The sequence below is a fragment of the Myotis nattereri genome (genome assembly GCF_964212035.1).
Source record: "Myotis nattereri genome assembly, chromosome: 1".
In the NCBI taxonomy this organism is placed as follows: domain Eukaryota; kingdom Metazoa; phylum Chordata; class Mammalia; order Chiroptera; family Vespertilionidae; genus Myotis; species Myotis nattereri.
Window position 1 is genome coordinate 89,543,587 of NC_138075.1, and position 16,305 is coordinate 89,559,891.

The 16,305-nt window shown below is 41.5% G+C and overlaps 1 protein-coding gene across 1 annotated transcript in view; it reads left to right on the top strand.

The window, feature by feature from the left end:
* The window catches only part of PSMA6 (proteasome 20S subunit alpha 6), a 31,693-nt gene extending 18,634 nt beyond the window's left edge, over nucleotides 1–13,059 (top strand). Inside the window, exons 2-7 of the mRNA XM_081090210.1 lie at nucleotides 4,496–4,590; nucleotides 4,851–4,932; nucleotides 6,046–6,201; nucleotides 8,846–9,024; nucleotides 10,928–11,022; nucleotides 12,743–13,059. Of these exons, the coding sequence (XP_080946336.1) occupies nucleotides 4,496–4,590; nucleotides 4,851–4,932; nucleotides 6,046–6,201; nucleotides 8,846–9,024; nucleotides 10,928–11,022; nucleotides 12,743–12,800 (665 nt within the window). The 3' untranslated portion in view covers nucleotides 12,801–13,059. The remainder of the gene's footprint in view (nucleotides 1–4,495; nucleotides 4,591–4,850; nucleotides 4,933–6,045; nucleotides 6,202–8,845; nucleotides 9,025–10,927; nucleotides 11,023–12,742) is intronic.
* The last annotated feature ends 3,246 nt before the right edge of the window (nucleotides 13,060–16,305 follow it).

Consider the following 16,305-nt stretch of genomic DNA (forward strand, 5'->3'; position numbering starts at 1 on the left):
CCCTCATCCGCCTTGCTTTGTGTGTGATAGGGGGCGGTGCCCCAACTCCCCTATCGGCCCTACTCTGTGAGTGACAGGGGGGAGCTCCTCAACCCCCTGATGGGCCCTGCTCTGTGCGTGACAGGGGGGAGCTCCCCAACCCCCTGATGGGCCCTGCTCTGTGCGTGACAGGGGGTGGCGCCGCAACCTCCCCATCAACCCTGCCTTGAGTGTGACAGGGTGCGGTGCCCCAACCCCCTGATCGGCCCTACCCTGAGCGTGACTGAGGGTGGCATCGCAACCTCCCGATCCACCCTGCTCTGTGCATGACAGGGGGCGGCGCCCCAACTCCCCTGTCGGCCCTGCTCTTAGCCCGACCAGGGGCTGCACCTAGGGATTGGGCCTGCCCTCTGCCACCCGGGAGCGGGCCTAAGCCAGCAGGTCGTTATCTCCCGAGGGGTCCCAGACTGCGAGAGGGCACAGGCCGGGCTGAGGGACCCCCCTCCGCCCCCCCGAGTGCACAAATTTGTGTGCACCGGGCCTCTAGTCCTATATAATAAAAGGGTAATATGCAAATTGAACCTAACTGCAGAATGACCGGTTGCTATGATGCACATTAACCACCAGGGGGCAGACGCTCAGTGCAGGAGCTGCCCCCTGGTGGTCATTGCGCTCCCACAGTGGGAACTTTGATCAACCACAAGCCGGACTGACGACTGGGGGGGAGTACAGCAGCGGTGGCAGGAGCCTCTCCCGTATTCGCGGTAGTGCTAAGGATGTCTGACTATGTCTTAGGCCTACTGCGGGCCTAAGCTGGCAGGTGGACATCCCCCGAGGACTCCCAGCTGCCAGAGGGATGTCTGACTGCCAGCTTAGGCCCGGCTCCCGGGGAGTAGGCCTATGCCGGCAGGTAGACATCCCCCACAGGGTCCCAGACTGCACCAGGCCTCTGATGTTGAATAAGAGTGGTGAAAACACACATCCCTGTCTTGTTCCTGTTCTTAGGGGAAATGCCCATTGAGTATGATGTATGGCCTTTATCATGTTGAGATATGCTCCCATCATGCCCATGCTTAGTCCTTAGTTTAGATGTAGATTATATTCATAGCTCACTTAGCCTTGGTTCATGGTGAATTAGGCGAGGTCCTGGAAAGAAGTAAAAACCTATTCAGTGTATTTTATTCTTGGTATGTACTTTGTGAGAGGGATCAGTTTTTAGGAATTTCCAGATCTTCCAAGTGTCAGTGAGTGATAAAATCTAGCCATTGAAATTTGTGGTATGTAATACTAGGAGACTCACCTAGCCCCAGGTTCCCAAGTGGAGCAGAGAAACTTAAAGAAAAAGAGGAAGCATATTATTTCTATGTAAATAAATAAGTGGGGGGAAAAATACCCAGACAAGTTTGATTCCCTCCTGTGCCTGTGTACCATCCATGCCCCTTTATAGTGGGGTCAGTTGCTAGTCCATGGCCTGCTGAGAGAGCATTACAGATGTGCAGTGCCCAGATTCAGCTGTTAGTTCTTGAGGGACAGAAGCTTAAAGCTGTCATCCAGGATGACCTGTTGCTCCATGTTTTTGTTTTTTGTGTTGGTACCAGACCATACCACCAAGAACCAGAGTGATGAGCAGGATAATGACATCCATGGCAATTAAAACAGAATCTAGCATCTTGATATCCTTTACAGGGATCTGCATGCCCAGCATTCTCACATTGCCTTCTCTAAAGTCTCTGGAGATTGCTTTCCCAATCTCAGTGGTGGTGGTGGTGATAATGCTTAAATGTTCTCTTTGATACAAGACAGTAACATGGCAGTGAATCAGCCATGTCCCAGGGTTGCTGGCCACCATTTCCACAACTTCAGAGGTACCCAGGAAGAGATCTACCACGTCTGCCTGGTAACTCTCTCCATTCTCATAAAGGAAGCTCTCTGCATAGAAGTAGACAGTGTGCAGGTCAATATCTTGGTCCATGGCTAGCATGTACCAAGCCACTCATCCTCTTTTGTACATGGTAAGACACTTGAGGTTGGCAAAGAGTTTTCCATAAATGGTCTGCATTTTATTACTCTCCAAGAAAGTTTCATCCTGTAGGTTAACACGATCTGGCTCCTCGGGCCCATCGAGTGCCACGTTCTCATCCAGATACCAAGACTGGTTCTCATCAAAAATCAAGAATAACAAGGCATATTCTTGGTCCATGTCATTTCACAATCCGTGGGCCTCCAGGATCCCTTTCTGCAGATAACCAAGAGCACCACCAAGCTTCTATACATGTCCTTGATGGGATCTGTTGCAAAATAATAAAGCCAGGAAACATAAGCAGAATCATTGGCTCTATGGCCAGATCTTTCTGGGATGTTTCCTTTGTAAATGAGAATCTCACCATTTACAGCAGCATGGATGGACCTGGACAGTATTATGCTAAGCAAAATAAGCCAGTCAGAGAAAATACATTATATATACCTTTCAGTATTGGCCCACAGACTTACAGTCTTTTTTAATCTTACTGATTAATTTCTATATCCATTCACCGTTTATTATCTTTATTCTGCAGTTAAGTCCATTTGGTTAATTTTTTTAAATATATTTTATTGATTTTTTACAGAGAGGAAGGGAGAGGGATAGAGAGTTAGAAACATCGATGAGAGAGAAGCATCAATCAGCTGCCTCCTGCACATCCCCCACTGGGGATGCGCCTGCAACCAAGGTACATGCCCTTGATGGGAATCGAACCCAGGACCCTTCAGTCCACAGGCCGACGCTCCATCCAGTGAGCCAAACCAGCTAGGGCCAAAGGAAATTCTTTGGTAGGAGCTATAATATAGGTAGTATCTTACTTAGCTGGTCCTCATCACCAGTGGCTTTATGAACAGATGAGGCCAGGCCTCAGACCCAGTTCCCAGAGTAATACAGAATTTTAAAAGCATCAATTATGCCCAGCCATTGTGGTTCAGTGGTTGAGCTATCAACCCATAAGCCAGGAGGTCACAGTTCAATTCCCAATCCGGGCACATGCTCGGGTTGCGGGCTCAATCCCCAGTTGGGGGTGTGCAAGAGGTAGCCAGTCAATGATTCCCTCTCATCATTGATGTTTCCATCTCTCTCTCTCCCTCTCCCTTCCTCTCTGAAATCAGTAAAAACATTTAAAAAAATAAAGATACTGATTGGAGTTATGAGTAATGTTTTTTTTTATCTTTTTTCATATTTCCTACAATGAGCATATATTAATTTATGTTGCTGTGTTCTTAATTACAAAATACATGTTTAGATTAAATTTAAATGTATGGAAATGCATAACATAGAAAGGGATAGTCTCATCTGTAATTTTACTTTCCAAAGGCAGTCATTATCAGCTAAACTACATGGTGCCAAAGTCCTTTGTTTTTGTGCTACTTACTACTAGAGGCCTGGTGTACGAAAGTCGTGCGCTGGCATGGGGTGGGGGGGAGGGTGCGGGGAGAAGCCTCAGCCCAGCCTGAGCCCTCTCGCAGACCGGGACCCCTCGCTCTTTACTCCACCTGCAGCGGAGGCGGGAGAGGCTCCCGTCACTGCACTCTTCAGCCGTGAGCCCAGCTTCTGGCTGAGCAGCGCTCCCCCTAGTGGTCAGTGCACGTCATAGCAACTGGTCGTTCCCCTGTTTGGTCGATTTGCATCTTAGGGCTTTTAGAAGTATATAAGCTGAAGTTTGTTATAGACAAACTAAAGAATCCTATAAAAATGCAAAAAAAACACAACACGTGACCCCCAAAAATTCAGTGTGGTGGGGGAAAACAATTCAAAATAACATAAGAGCAATTAAAACTGCATATGGTCAAATTAGTTATTGACCAAAAGTTAACAAAAATATTAAATCTTGAGAAAATCTAGAGCAACTAAATTTGATCTAGATAAACCAGACTTAGAAATAATGGCCACAAAAACCACTTTTAAAATGATAAAACATAGCTCTGGCTGGTGTTTTTCAGTGGTGAGAGCATCAGCCCATGCACTGAAAGGTCATGGGTTTGATTCCCAGTCACGGGTTTAATTCCCGGTCGAGGGCACATACCTGGATTGCAGGTTTGATCCCTGGCTCCCTGTCGGGTTGTTGCAGGAGGCAACCAATTGATATGTCTCTCTCAAATTGATGTTTCTATCTCCTTTGTCTCTCTCCCCCTCCCTCCCTTCACTCTCTGAAAAGCAATGGAAAAAATATCCTGGGGTGAGGATTTAAAATTTTTTTTTTCCAATGATAAGACATAATTGACAAAGATATAATAAGTTAACTAAATCTTTATTTGAAATTTGGTACTTGAGCCTGATAAAAAAAAGATTTCAGTAAAGTTAAAATGGAAAGAAATGGAGTTGGTTTAACTATGATTTATTATTACCATTATTTTGACTTTTCATGTCTTAGCCGGCATTCCATATTAGCTTGTATAGCTCTGTCTCATTCTTTTTAATGACTGCTATTATCCCATTGCATGAATCTATGATAGTTTATTCTGCCTTTTAAAAAACTATTCTGTCTTCCAGAATATGCTTTTAAGGCTATTAACCAGGGTGGCCTTACATCGGTAGCTGTCAGAGGGAAAGACTGTGCAGTAATTGTCACACAGAAGAAAGTACCTGTAAGTAATACTGCCCAGATAGCCGATTATTGCAAAACATAATACCAGAATTTTTCACAAGTTTGTACAGAGGGTTATTATTACCTATAAATGTTAACATTATTCTTGCTTTGACTCTGTTTATCTAGTATTTACTGATTGGTTTTAACTGTAAGCAAATAAAAAAAAATTTATTGTATAGTATATTATTTAATTTCACAGAATTTTTATCACTACACAGAGATTTTTTTAAGAATTATCTGATTTATTTTGTTCATTAGGACAAATTATTGGATTCTAGCACAGTGACTCACTTATTCAAGGTAACTGAAAACATTGGCTGTGTGATGACAGGAATGACAGGTAATTGGCTCAATGTCTACTTAGATTTGTTATTTTCTTCTAATTATTTTTGAGTTTTGTACTAATTTTAAAAGTATAATAGAATTAGATATCCATACTACTGTTAGGGAAACTGGGCCCCTCTTACAGATGATTTATTTCAGATGTAGTTAATAGTGCAAGGGGAAGTAAGTCAGTAAATCTCAAACCTAGTAATAATGACATTGGTTAGAAGTAGGTGAGAATTATAAAAAATTACTTTGGGTTTCTATTTTCTGAAATAAGGGAAAATTCAAGCTTACCAAAAAAAGATCAAGAGAAACATTGTCTCCTTAAAATTTGTTCTTAGGGAGTTATTAGTTATAGAAACTATTTTGGCAGTTCTATACACAGTACTGCCCTTTAAAGGGATCAGAATAAAACGACAGTACTATGTATAGAACTTCATCTTAAAATTTTTTCTTTTTATTATATACTTACTAGAGGCCTGGTGCATGAAAATTCATGCACTGGAGCTGGGGGTCCCACTCTCACTATCCGGGAGCCCTCAAGGGCGGGAGTCAACTTGGTGATCAGGGGAAGGCAACGCCCCATCACACCTCTACTGCTGCCACTGCCGGCAGCACAAGCCTCGGCCGGCCCTGGTTATCTGCCCTCGGGCCGGCTCTGGGGGGCTGAGGGGACTGAGGGACTCCAGAGGCAGGTGTGTGGAGCGGCTGGGCCCACCTGGGGGCAGGTCTGGCCTTGATGTGTGTCTGCCACCCCGGCAGGGCTGAGGAGACTGGGCGCCACCATCTTGTGGCTGTGGGCACCACCATCTTTGAGGGTGGGGCAGTCAATTAGCATATTCCCTCCTTATTGGCTGTGGGCTCCACTGTCTTTGAGGGTGGGGCAGACAATTAGCATATTCCCTCCTCATTGGCTGTGGGCACCGCCATCTTTGCGAAGGTGTGAGGGTCAATTAGCATATTCTCTCTTTATTAGATAGGATCATTGACTATTCATTGGTGGAATAAAAAGCCATAGTGGACTACTTCTGCTTTCCTTAAGTCATAATGGAGATATATAGAAAATTGTCTGGCTTGGGGGATCATTCTTTGCTTCTAAAGAACTAAACCTTTTTTATGCTTTTAGCTGACAGCAGATCCCAGGTACAGAGGGCACGCTATGAGGCAGCTAATTGGAAATACAAGTATGGCTATGAGATTCCTGTGGACATGCTGTGTAAAAGAATTGCTGATATTTCTCAGGTCTACACACAGAATGCTGAAATGAGGCCCCTTGGTTGTTGTAAGTATGCTAAGAAGTACTTAAGTAATTGATAAATTTAGAATTATTCTTAGAGAAGCTGCATAAAGAAAATTATTTCAGGTTCTGAACATATGGTTTGGAAATTGTGAGGAAATCTTTATAATTTATTGTTAGTCAACAATGAAGGATAGGTTTCACAACAGTACTTACAGTATTATCTTGAAACTTTAGATGCTATTAGACTTTTTATCAAAATATTTTTGTTTAGTGTGTGTGATTTGAAAGATCCAGATTGTTATATTGGGCTTTTGTAATGGGGGTTCTACGACATTTCTAGATTACTTGTTCAAATGAAATACCTAAATTAGGCATGTTAGTAATGTAGTTGTTTTCTTGACCACTCTAAAGAATCAGGCTCACACACATATGCCTGATTCATATTTTTAGAATAAATTTCTTTTTTAAAAAAACAAGGAAAATTTTAATGGGAGAGGGATATGGTTTACTGATTTTAGACTTAATGTAGTAAATTATCCTGAAAAATTCAACACAAGTTGCCCTTGGCATAGTGTCATTCATTCATTTATGAAAATTAAAGCAGTCAATGTAATGATTTTTCTTTAGCATCTAATCCTATTTTTTAACCTCTCACAAATTCTCCCTTCATTTCTTTGGTGATACTCTTCCTGCACCTCTCTTTCCTTAGCTCATCCTCTTCTGTTGGTCTTAGGAATGTTGCTCACCAGGTTTCTCTCTGTGGTCCTCTCCCTCTTTGTTCTGTCTGTATGGTCTCACCCACTGTCACATTATCTCTAGCCCAGTCCCTTCCTCTATGTCCCACAGATACTTCAAATTTAAAAGCATTACTATTTTCCTACTTTCATCCTTTTCTTTTGTATCCTCATCTTCCCTGGTCTTCTGATTAGTCATCAGGCTTTTCCTCAGAGTATCTGTTTCTTCTGCATTTCTGGTTACTTTTTCATTATCTCTTGCCTTTGCCACTAAATTTACTTGTCTCTTCTCTCCCTTCTCACTCTTTCTGAGCCTTTCCTATTGCTGCATGAGTTAGTCATTCTAAAGTCAAATTTGGTTGTTGCTCCCTTGGAAAAACTGATTGGCTAGTGTGTCAATCCCAAACTCCTTAATATGATATGCAAGGCCTCTTACAGTTTACTCCCAAGTTGCCTCTTTCTTGTACTGCTTTCTTCCCTCATCTGATGACCCAGTCATACACAGATCATTTTTCATTCCTTGGGTCTACCCTGATCTTTCATGTCTTGTTCCTTTTGCCTTGATCGCCTTGCATGTCCTTATCACCTATTAAACCCTATTCATCTTGCAAGACCCTGGAGTAGAGAAGTGTTTCTTGCTTCCCCCAGGCAGTAAGTGGATATCTCTTTCATGTTGCTCTTGTACTTTGTATCAAGTATGAAATGTAAAGAAAATTACAAGGTAACATAACTTTTGAATAAAGCAGATATCAGATCACCGTGATAGTGTTTGTCAATAAAATAAGGTTGAAAATTCTGCATTAGGAGACTCTAAAACATTATAGATGTGAAAAAAGTAGTCAGTTCATACTGAATTTTAGAAGAAGACAGACACTTTAAAAGAGGTTCAGATCTGGAATGTAAGAAAGCAGGAGTTAAGCCATTCTTTAAATACATACTTTGTTACCTGCTCTGCTGAGTAGAAAGAAGTTTGATGGTAGTGGCTATTTTAATTGTCACGTCATATGTCAATCTAATAACATTAGATTTGTAATAAATTTATGTACAGAATTTAGAATTTTAATTATACTGACTTCTAGGGGAATGTATACCAACAGCAACAAAGATGGGCAGTATAGACGTGAGCATTAGCCCCTATGTGTATTTCACTTTGCTCCAGCATTCCCAAGGTGTGTTACATATACTTTTAGGTCCTTGGAACTTTCATCACTAGTTCTTAAATTTAAGAAAAGAGAAAAACTATTTCTTGGTTAAGTAAATTTAAGGACTACTGAGCTAAAAGTAGGTCAACCTACAGCAGAACACTTTAGAATACCTATGCTATTGTATATTATTTTCTCCAAAAGAATTATATAAGTATATTTTCCAAATTTATTTGACCAAGTAACATCTTGAGGAATTGGGATTCAAAGAAACATGCTTTGAGTAATAGCAAGGATTCAGAAATTTTTTGTGGATTACATTTGTGATCATTTGAACTTTCTAAAAATCTGTGTTAAAACCTTTTGCAGTGTTAACCTGTATTTTGTTTATCGGGGGTTTGTTTGTTTTTGTTTTGTTGGGATTTTCCCCCCCCTTTGTTTGTTTTTAAATATATTTTTATTTATTTTAGAGAGAGAGGAAGGGAGAGGGAGAAAGAGATAGAAACATTAATAATGAGAGAGAATCATCCATCAGCTGCCTCCTGCATGCCCCCACTGAGGATCAAGCCAGCAACCTGGGAATGTGCCCTGACCAGGAATCGAACCAGGGAACTCTTGGTTCATGGGTTGATCGATGCTCAACCACTGAGCCACACTGGCTAGACTGTTTTATCAGGTCTTTTTTAGAACAAAACACATATTCTAAAATAGTTGGCCAGAGTAATGATTAACAAGAGCTATATGACAACACAGGAATTTTTGCTGTATAAAGGTATAAGATATTTAATGAGGGTCTTTCTTTCTTTTTAGGTATGATTTTAATTGGTATAGATGAAGAACAAGGCCCTCAGGTGTACAAGTGTGATCCTGCAGGTTACTACTGTGGGTTTAAAGCCACTGCAGCAGGCGTTAAACAAACTGAGTCAACCAGCTTTCTTGAAAAAAAAGTGAAGAAGAAATTTGATTGGACATTTGAACAGACAGTGGAAGTAAGTTAGCCAAAAGAAGCTAAGTTTTTTTTAATGCTCCATAGAATAGTAAAGATCACTGCATACTTGACAGTCTGTAAACTCTATTCCTGGGTTATATCACAAGATCCAGGTTTGTTAGCTGAATAGTAAAATTGCTGTCATTCAGCTGACATGGGAACAATGAGGATTGCTTTTCATTTAATTTCTTATCTCATTCCATAATGTATTTGAAATTGCTTTCAACAAAACACATATAAGATGGAAAAATATAACTAAGAATAGGAATCGAAGACTAGACCTAAAAGCCTGCATGGTTATGACTCAGAGTAGGCTTACACTTCTCGGTAGCAAAAGCGAAAAAATTGCGTCAGTAATGTTGCCTTATGGTGTGCTAAAGGAAAAATAAATAGCCACACACCAAATGTTCTTTCTGGTAAAAGAATATGCTCACAGAATGACTTGGTAGAGAAATTATATCTGGGATACAAAAATAGAGCTAGATTTATGCATGGTTCTTGAGGGGATTATGTATTATGATTGGGAACTTTACCTTGTTAGGACAAGCTAAGGTTCTTTTGACAAGCTAAAATTTGACAAATATTTAACAACATTAGACTAAAGAAGCCTCTTATTTATTGCCAAGAAGTTAAAAACAAAATATTTAGTAGATATTGGAATGAGGGTCTGGGATACAGCCCTTTCTAAAGACTAATAACATGATTCTGACAAATGACAAAGAGAAAATTACCATCTAATCCTATATAATAAAAGCCTAATATACTAAGTGTCCGGTCATCCGTTCAACTAATCGAAGTGTAATATGCTAATGATATGCTAAGGCCGCTCAGCAGCTTGCTATGATGTGCACTGACCACCAGGATCAGACGCTTCGACCAATAGGTTAGCTTGCTGCTGGGGTCCTGCCAGTTGGAACTGAGCGAGACTGGCCGAACTCACCCTGGAGCCTCCTGCGGTCCCTTCCTGGCTGGCCAGCCTCCCGCGTCCCTCCCTGGCCCCAATTGTACACTGGTGGGGTCTCTTGGCCTGGCCTGTGCCCTCTTGCAATCCGGGACACCTCAGGGGATGCCAGAGAGCCAGTTTTGGCCTGATCCCGCAGGCCAGGCCAAGGGACCCCACTGGTGCACGAATTCATGCACTGGGCCTCTAGTACTTTTTATGTTTGGTTGGCAGTATTTATACTAGCAGGTGATATAAAGCGTGTTTTCATCTGGGAGGTACTATGCCCTGTTTAGATGTTTATTAAAGGTTTTTTCTTATTGCAGTTCATAATTACATAAGTAATCACATCAGATACAGAGCCACTTAGAACATTCTTAAATTGTTATTACTATAAATTCCTTGAAAAAAGACTATATCATTCATCTTTTTAAAAAAATGTTTTTATTGATTTTTTTAGAGAGAGAGGGAGAAGGGGAGAGAGAGAGAGAAACATTGATCAGCTGCCTCCTGCACACCCCCTTGTGGGAATTGAGTCCACAACCCTAGCATGTGCCCTCACCAGGAATCAAACCAACAACCTTTCAGTGCACAGGATGATGCCCACCCAACTGAGCCACAACAGCCAGGACTATATCATTCATCCTCTCCTCATCTCACCTCAAATGCTAAGCATAGGGCCTGGCATGTAGTGGTCATTAACCAAATAGTTTCGTGTAAATCTTTCTATTTTGCTTGATGGGCCCCTTTGATTTATGGCTGAACTGATATAAACAAGTTTCTTTTCATTGGCAGGCAGCAAACTAGAATTAAGCCATCTGTTAGTGGCTCTAGAAGTACATCACTGAAAAATGAAGCAAAAATGAATAGCATGTGGTTAATTCATGATTTGAATAAGCTTGGAATGAGAAAATCTTGGAGTCTCTGAAAAATACTATATTTTAATGTTGATAACTTTTTTCAGACTGCAATTACCTGCCTGTCTACTGTTCTATCAATTGATTTCAAACCTTCAGAAATAGAAGTTGGAGTAGTTACAGTTGAAAATCCTAAATTCAGGTGAGTTATATTGTTGACCAGGTACTTAAGAAGTTTGCCAAGTGATAAATTCCAGCCTAAAAAGTTAGACATGTGGGGTTCATTTGTCCTATAACGTGGGGAAAGGAAACATTTTCTTGTACTACAGTTATAGTATTTTCCCTTTAGCACCTGAGAAATCTGTTTTTAAACTTACTGATGTCTCTTTAAGACAGATATGAGAGCTTTTCTTCTCGTTTCAGAGTGATTTTTTATCTAATACCATACGTGATATAAATTAACCTCCTTCATAAAGTAAGAAGTAAATATAAGAGTTTTTCTTTTTTTAGTTTAAGGTCAATAGAAATTCAACTGTCAAAGTAGTTTTCAAGTTTTTCAGGTGGAGCCTCAATTATTTAGTGGTTATATATGTGAAGAGCAAATATGAAATACTAATATACATCAAACCCTATCTGGAGATCTTTGGAAGCCCCAAATTTTGAATACAGCTCATTGAATTACAGATGCTGGATGTCTGTCTGTTCTTACTAAGTGAACTAAGTGACTAATTACCACAAATTAACCTTACAGCTTCCATGAGTCAAATCTGTACTGAATGCTTAATGCATATAAGCTCCCTTAATCCTCCCAGCAACCCTTTGAAGTCATTACTTACCATGAACTTGGTTGCTTTTTTGAATAGTGGAAAATACTTCAGTTAAGTCCACAGATGCGAGGAACTGCTGGAAGGGAAGGCATATTAACTATTATGTATATCTACTTTTAGGTCACAATTATAAGTACACATGGTTATGGTTAGAGGTAGACCAAGTCTTGAAGAGTTTTTTGTTAGTAGGCCTGTTTCTATTCTTTTTGTTGCCTGCAGGTAATTGATACAAACATGAAAGATTTTTTTAAGGTAAAATACTTTTTTTTTTTTATCAGTAAAATTTCATCAAGAACTACTTACAGATCTCTCTAATGGACCTGCAATTAGTTTTTGTTTTCTTCTCTATTCTTAGACCTTCCTATAACCTTTAAAATTCTTATTTCCATCAATTAGTTAAATAGATAAGAAACCAAAGATCCTGTGTTTTCAAAAAGCCCTTGTATCATTTATAAATCCTGTGATAGTAAGTTTACTTAAATAATAACTAGACTATATAACATAAGCATCAACAACTATATAAGCTGCTTCTATTGCCCCAAAATGCACTAAATAATGTCACTTTGACGAATTTTCCTTTTTAGTGGTCCCGCAGTGATAGGTCACGTTAAAGGTTAGCAAGCAGTTGATTGGTGCAAACATCATTTAGAAAATACCATATGCTCAGCATGGAGTGCCTTTTTATCTCTCAGCTAATACAAACTTGAGTTAGACTAGGTATAAAGGCATTTTGACATAAGAGCTAAAATAGAATGCTTTATGTGTAGTTTAGCTTTATATTTAAATATTTTCTATCATAGCTGCAACTAAAAGGGTTTTGTTTTCAAAAGACCTAATTCTAGATCTGATGTCAGGTAATCATATTTGTGTATAGAAGGAGTTGCTATGACATCTGGGAATTCCTTCAAAATGAAAGGAATGAGTAGTGAGTGTATAGATTTTTTTAAAGATTAGCTATAAATTGACAATTGGTGAAGTTGGGTGTTAGGTACACGTGTATTCATTACTAGCCTACTTCGTGTGTGTTTGGAATTTTGCGTAATAAAATTTTTCAAAAAGTAAATAGTTTTGGTTTTCTTTCCCTTTGCTTTTTAGGATTCTTACAGAAGCAGAGATTGACACTCATCTTGTTGCTCTAGCAGAGAGAGACTAAACATTGTAGTCAGTTTACCAAATCCATTATGCCACTTGCCTGTGTGTTTGGTAACAACAGATGAACATTACGGAGGCCCTTGGATTGAAAAAGGAACCTCTCCCACTCCTGCCACTGAAGTGGTTAGGGCTCTATATAAATAAAAACAGTGCTTTTGGAAAAGAAGTGCATCCTGTGTTTTTTACCTCCAGTTTTATGTATTAAAACTGTTTTATGTGTTAGTACATGCAGGCTGTTAAATAAATGTTCACCATCTTGACATTGTGGCTTTATTCATTTTGTTGCTGTGGCTAAAGAAACTTAATTGCCAGAAATTTATACTCTAGCTAAATGGCATCTATATATATAAAAGCCTAAGCAACAGAACAACCGAATGACCTGTCGACTGGTCACTGTGAGTGCACTGATCACCAGGGGGCAGATGCTCAATGCAGGAGCTGCCCCTGATGGTCTGTGCTCCCATAGCCAACTTCCTGCGGCTGGCCAACCTCCCACGGTTTCCCCCTTCCCCCCAGCCGGCCAACCAACCTCCTGCGGTCCCTCTCTCCCCCCCTCAGCCAGCTGGCCCCGATGGCCCCAATCGGGCCAGCAGCCAACCTCCTGCAGTCCCTCCCCTGGCTGGCTGGTCCCTATCATGACTGGGCGAGATGGCCCCGATGGGCCCCATTAACTGGCCGGGCCGAGGGACCTCACCTGTGCACGAATTTGTGTACCGGGCCTCTAGTCCTATATAATAAACGAGAAACATGTACACTGACCATCCCTCCGCTATACTCACCAGCCAATCAGGAGTGAGTATGCAAATTAACCCGGCAAAGATGGTGGGTTAATTTGCATACACAGGTGCCAAGCAGCCTGGGTCCCGGGAACATCCTCGGGATCCAGGCTGCTCCTAGCCAGTAGGCCTGCGCATAGGCGCCAAGCGGATGTTCCTGCCTTGTGGCCGCTTGCTCATGCGCCTGCGCCAAGCAGCGACCTGGGTCCATGCCCACAAGGTGCGGGGCTAGCTGCTGGCCTCGGGGGCATGCCCCCCGGCAGCGGGGACACACCCCTAGCCCAGTGGACACAATGCAGGGGGTTCTCTGCGCATGAGCTGAAGAGGAAACACCTTTCTTTTAAAAATATATATTTTATTAATTTTTTTTTTTTTTTTTTTTACAGAGAAGAGGGGAGAGGGATAGATAGTCGGAAACATCGATCAGCTGCCTCCTGCACACTCCCCACTGGGGATGTGCCCCCAACCAAGGTGCATGCCCTTAACAGGAATCAAACCTGGGACCCTGCAGCTGCAGGCTGACACTCTATCCACTGAGCCAAACCAGTTCGAGCGTAAACACCTTTTCTGACCACTCATTGGCTAAGCTCCCTGTACACCGCCACTTGCAGTATTCTTGGTAACATGGATTATAAGAATCCAAGAAGGTGATCTAGGGTTTTTCCATCACACCCCTAGAGAGAAAAACGAAGGTCCACTGCTGGAGGGCTAAGAAATGTCATATCCTTCCCTAGTTGGTTTGGCTCAGTGGATAGAGCCTTGGCCTGCCAACTGCAGGGTCAGGGTTCAATTCTGACCAAGGGCATGTACCAAGGTTGCAGGCTCCTCCCTGGCCGGGGTCCAGGTCAGGGCTCATGCAGGAGGCAACCAGTCAAAGTGTCCCTCTCACATTGATGTTTCTGTCTCTCCCTCTCTCTTCCACACACTCTGAAAATCAGTGGAAGCATATCAGGTGAGGATTAGAAAGAAAGAACTGTCATATCCTATGAAAGACACATCTTGAAAATGCCTAAAGAAAGTTGGCATTTTTTCATGGTGAAGGGACTGGAGTCTGTGTTGATGAAAACACCTTGGAGGCTGTAGTGGCTGGCAGTGGCTGCAGCAGCGGGGTGATGGGGCTGGCGCCTTCCCTTAAATCAGCTCTGCCGCCTCCCACAGAGGGAGGCCAGACTGCGGCTTAGTAGGACATCCCCTGAGGGCTCCCAGTCTATGAAAGGAGCAGGCTGGGCTGAAGGAACCACCCCCCAGCCCCGTGCACAAATTCCTTGCATTGGGCTCCTAGTAATTAATAAATAGCAAACTAAAACTCTGGCTTTAAAACTTTCTCTGACTGTAGGCAAGTCCTTTATAATTCCTCATTCATTCAAATGGGATATTTCTGAACATGGATTTTAGGTTCTATTGGTTGGAAGTTTTAATTTTGTAGTAAAAACATTAGTGTTATTCAGTAGTTTTGAGATAACTCGTTTAATCTATATTCAATAGGAACCAGTATTTTTAAGAGCAGAGATTGTAGTTACCTTTGGGAAATAGTAGGGCTAGAAAAGCTGTAGAATATATGTATTTTCTATGTTGCCTTAAAATTATTTAAATCTGCCCTAACCGGTTTGGCTCAGTGGATAGAGCGTTGGCCTGCAGACTCAAGGGTCCCAGGTTCGATTCTGGTCAAGGGCATGTACGTTGGCTGCCGGCACATCCCCAGTAGGGGGTGTGCAGGAGGCAGCTGATTGATGTTTCTAACTATCCCTCTTCCTTCCTCTGTAAAAAATCAACAAAATATATTTTTAAAAAATTATTTAAATCCTACTCTAAGGAGTGGTCTATAGTAGATACATCATAAACAATGTTAAGGAAAAAAGAACAAACTATATATTCAGAATAATCTTTATTTATGTACAGAATTAAGTTTTTTAAATTCCCAGAGTGATTCTCTGGTGGCCTAATTGTTTTTGGATGATTCAAAAATTTTGGAGTGCCTAAGGCTGATACATTCCATGTCTCCATTTGTGCTGGATGAGACTGGTGCGGTTGGTGTTTCCTCACACAGGTGAGTGTGGTGGGTGGTCTAAATGCCAGTCCCTGGAGTCAGTTGCCCCTGTTTCTGTAGCCACCAGGCCCACACAAGGGAAGGCCATGTGAACTTGTGACCACCAGAAGCAGGAAACTTCACCAACCACATCCTCTTCATAGCTGAGTCATGAGTTGTAAAGTGTCCTAAAAGGGAAGCAGGGTTCTTCCAGTTTAGAGGCTACTGCTCTGGGACTACCCATCCAAATCCACTAGGCTCCATAAAGAGGCTGCCATCATTTTGAAAGTGGAGTCTGTGTAGAAATTTTCTGAACAGACCATGACATTCTATATCAGTGGTTCTCAACCTTCCTAATGCCGCGACCCTTTAATACAGCTCCTCATGTTGTGGTGACCCCCAACCATAAAATGATTTTCGTTGCTACTTCATAACTAATTTTGCTACTGTTATGTATCATAATGTAAATACCTGATATGCAGGATGTATTTTCATTGTTCGCGACCCACAGGTTGAGAACCCCTGTTCTATATCATAAAACCTTGACTGACTGTTACAGGATAGTGAAAAGCTAGGAAAATTCCTAAATGGAATAGGAAAACAGACAAGAAAATGAAACAAGGCCAGTTTGTGCAGCTTGCAGCAAAATCTTATCTTGAGAACAAATGGCTAATACCTCTCCTCACTAAACAATGAAGGAAAAG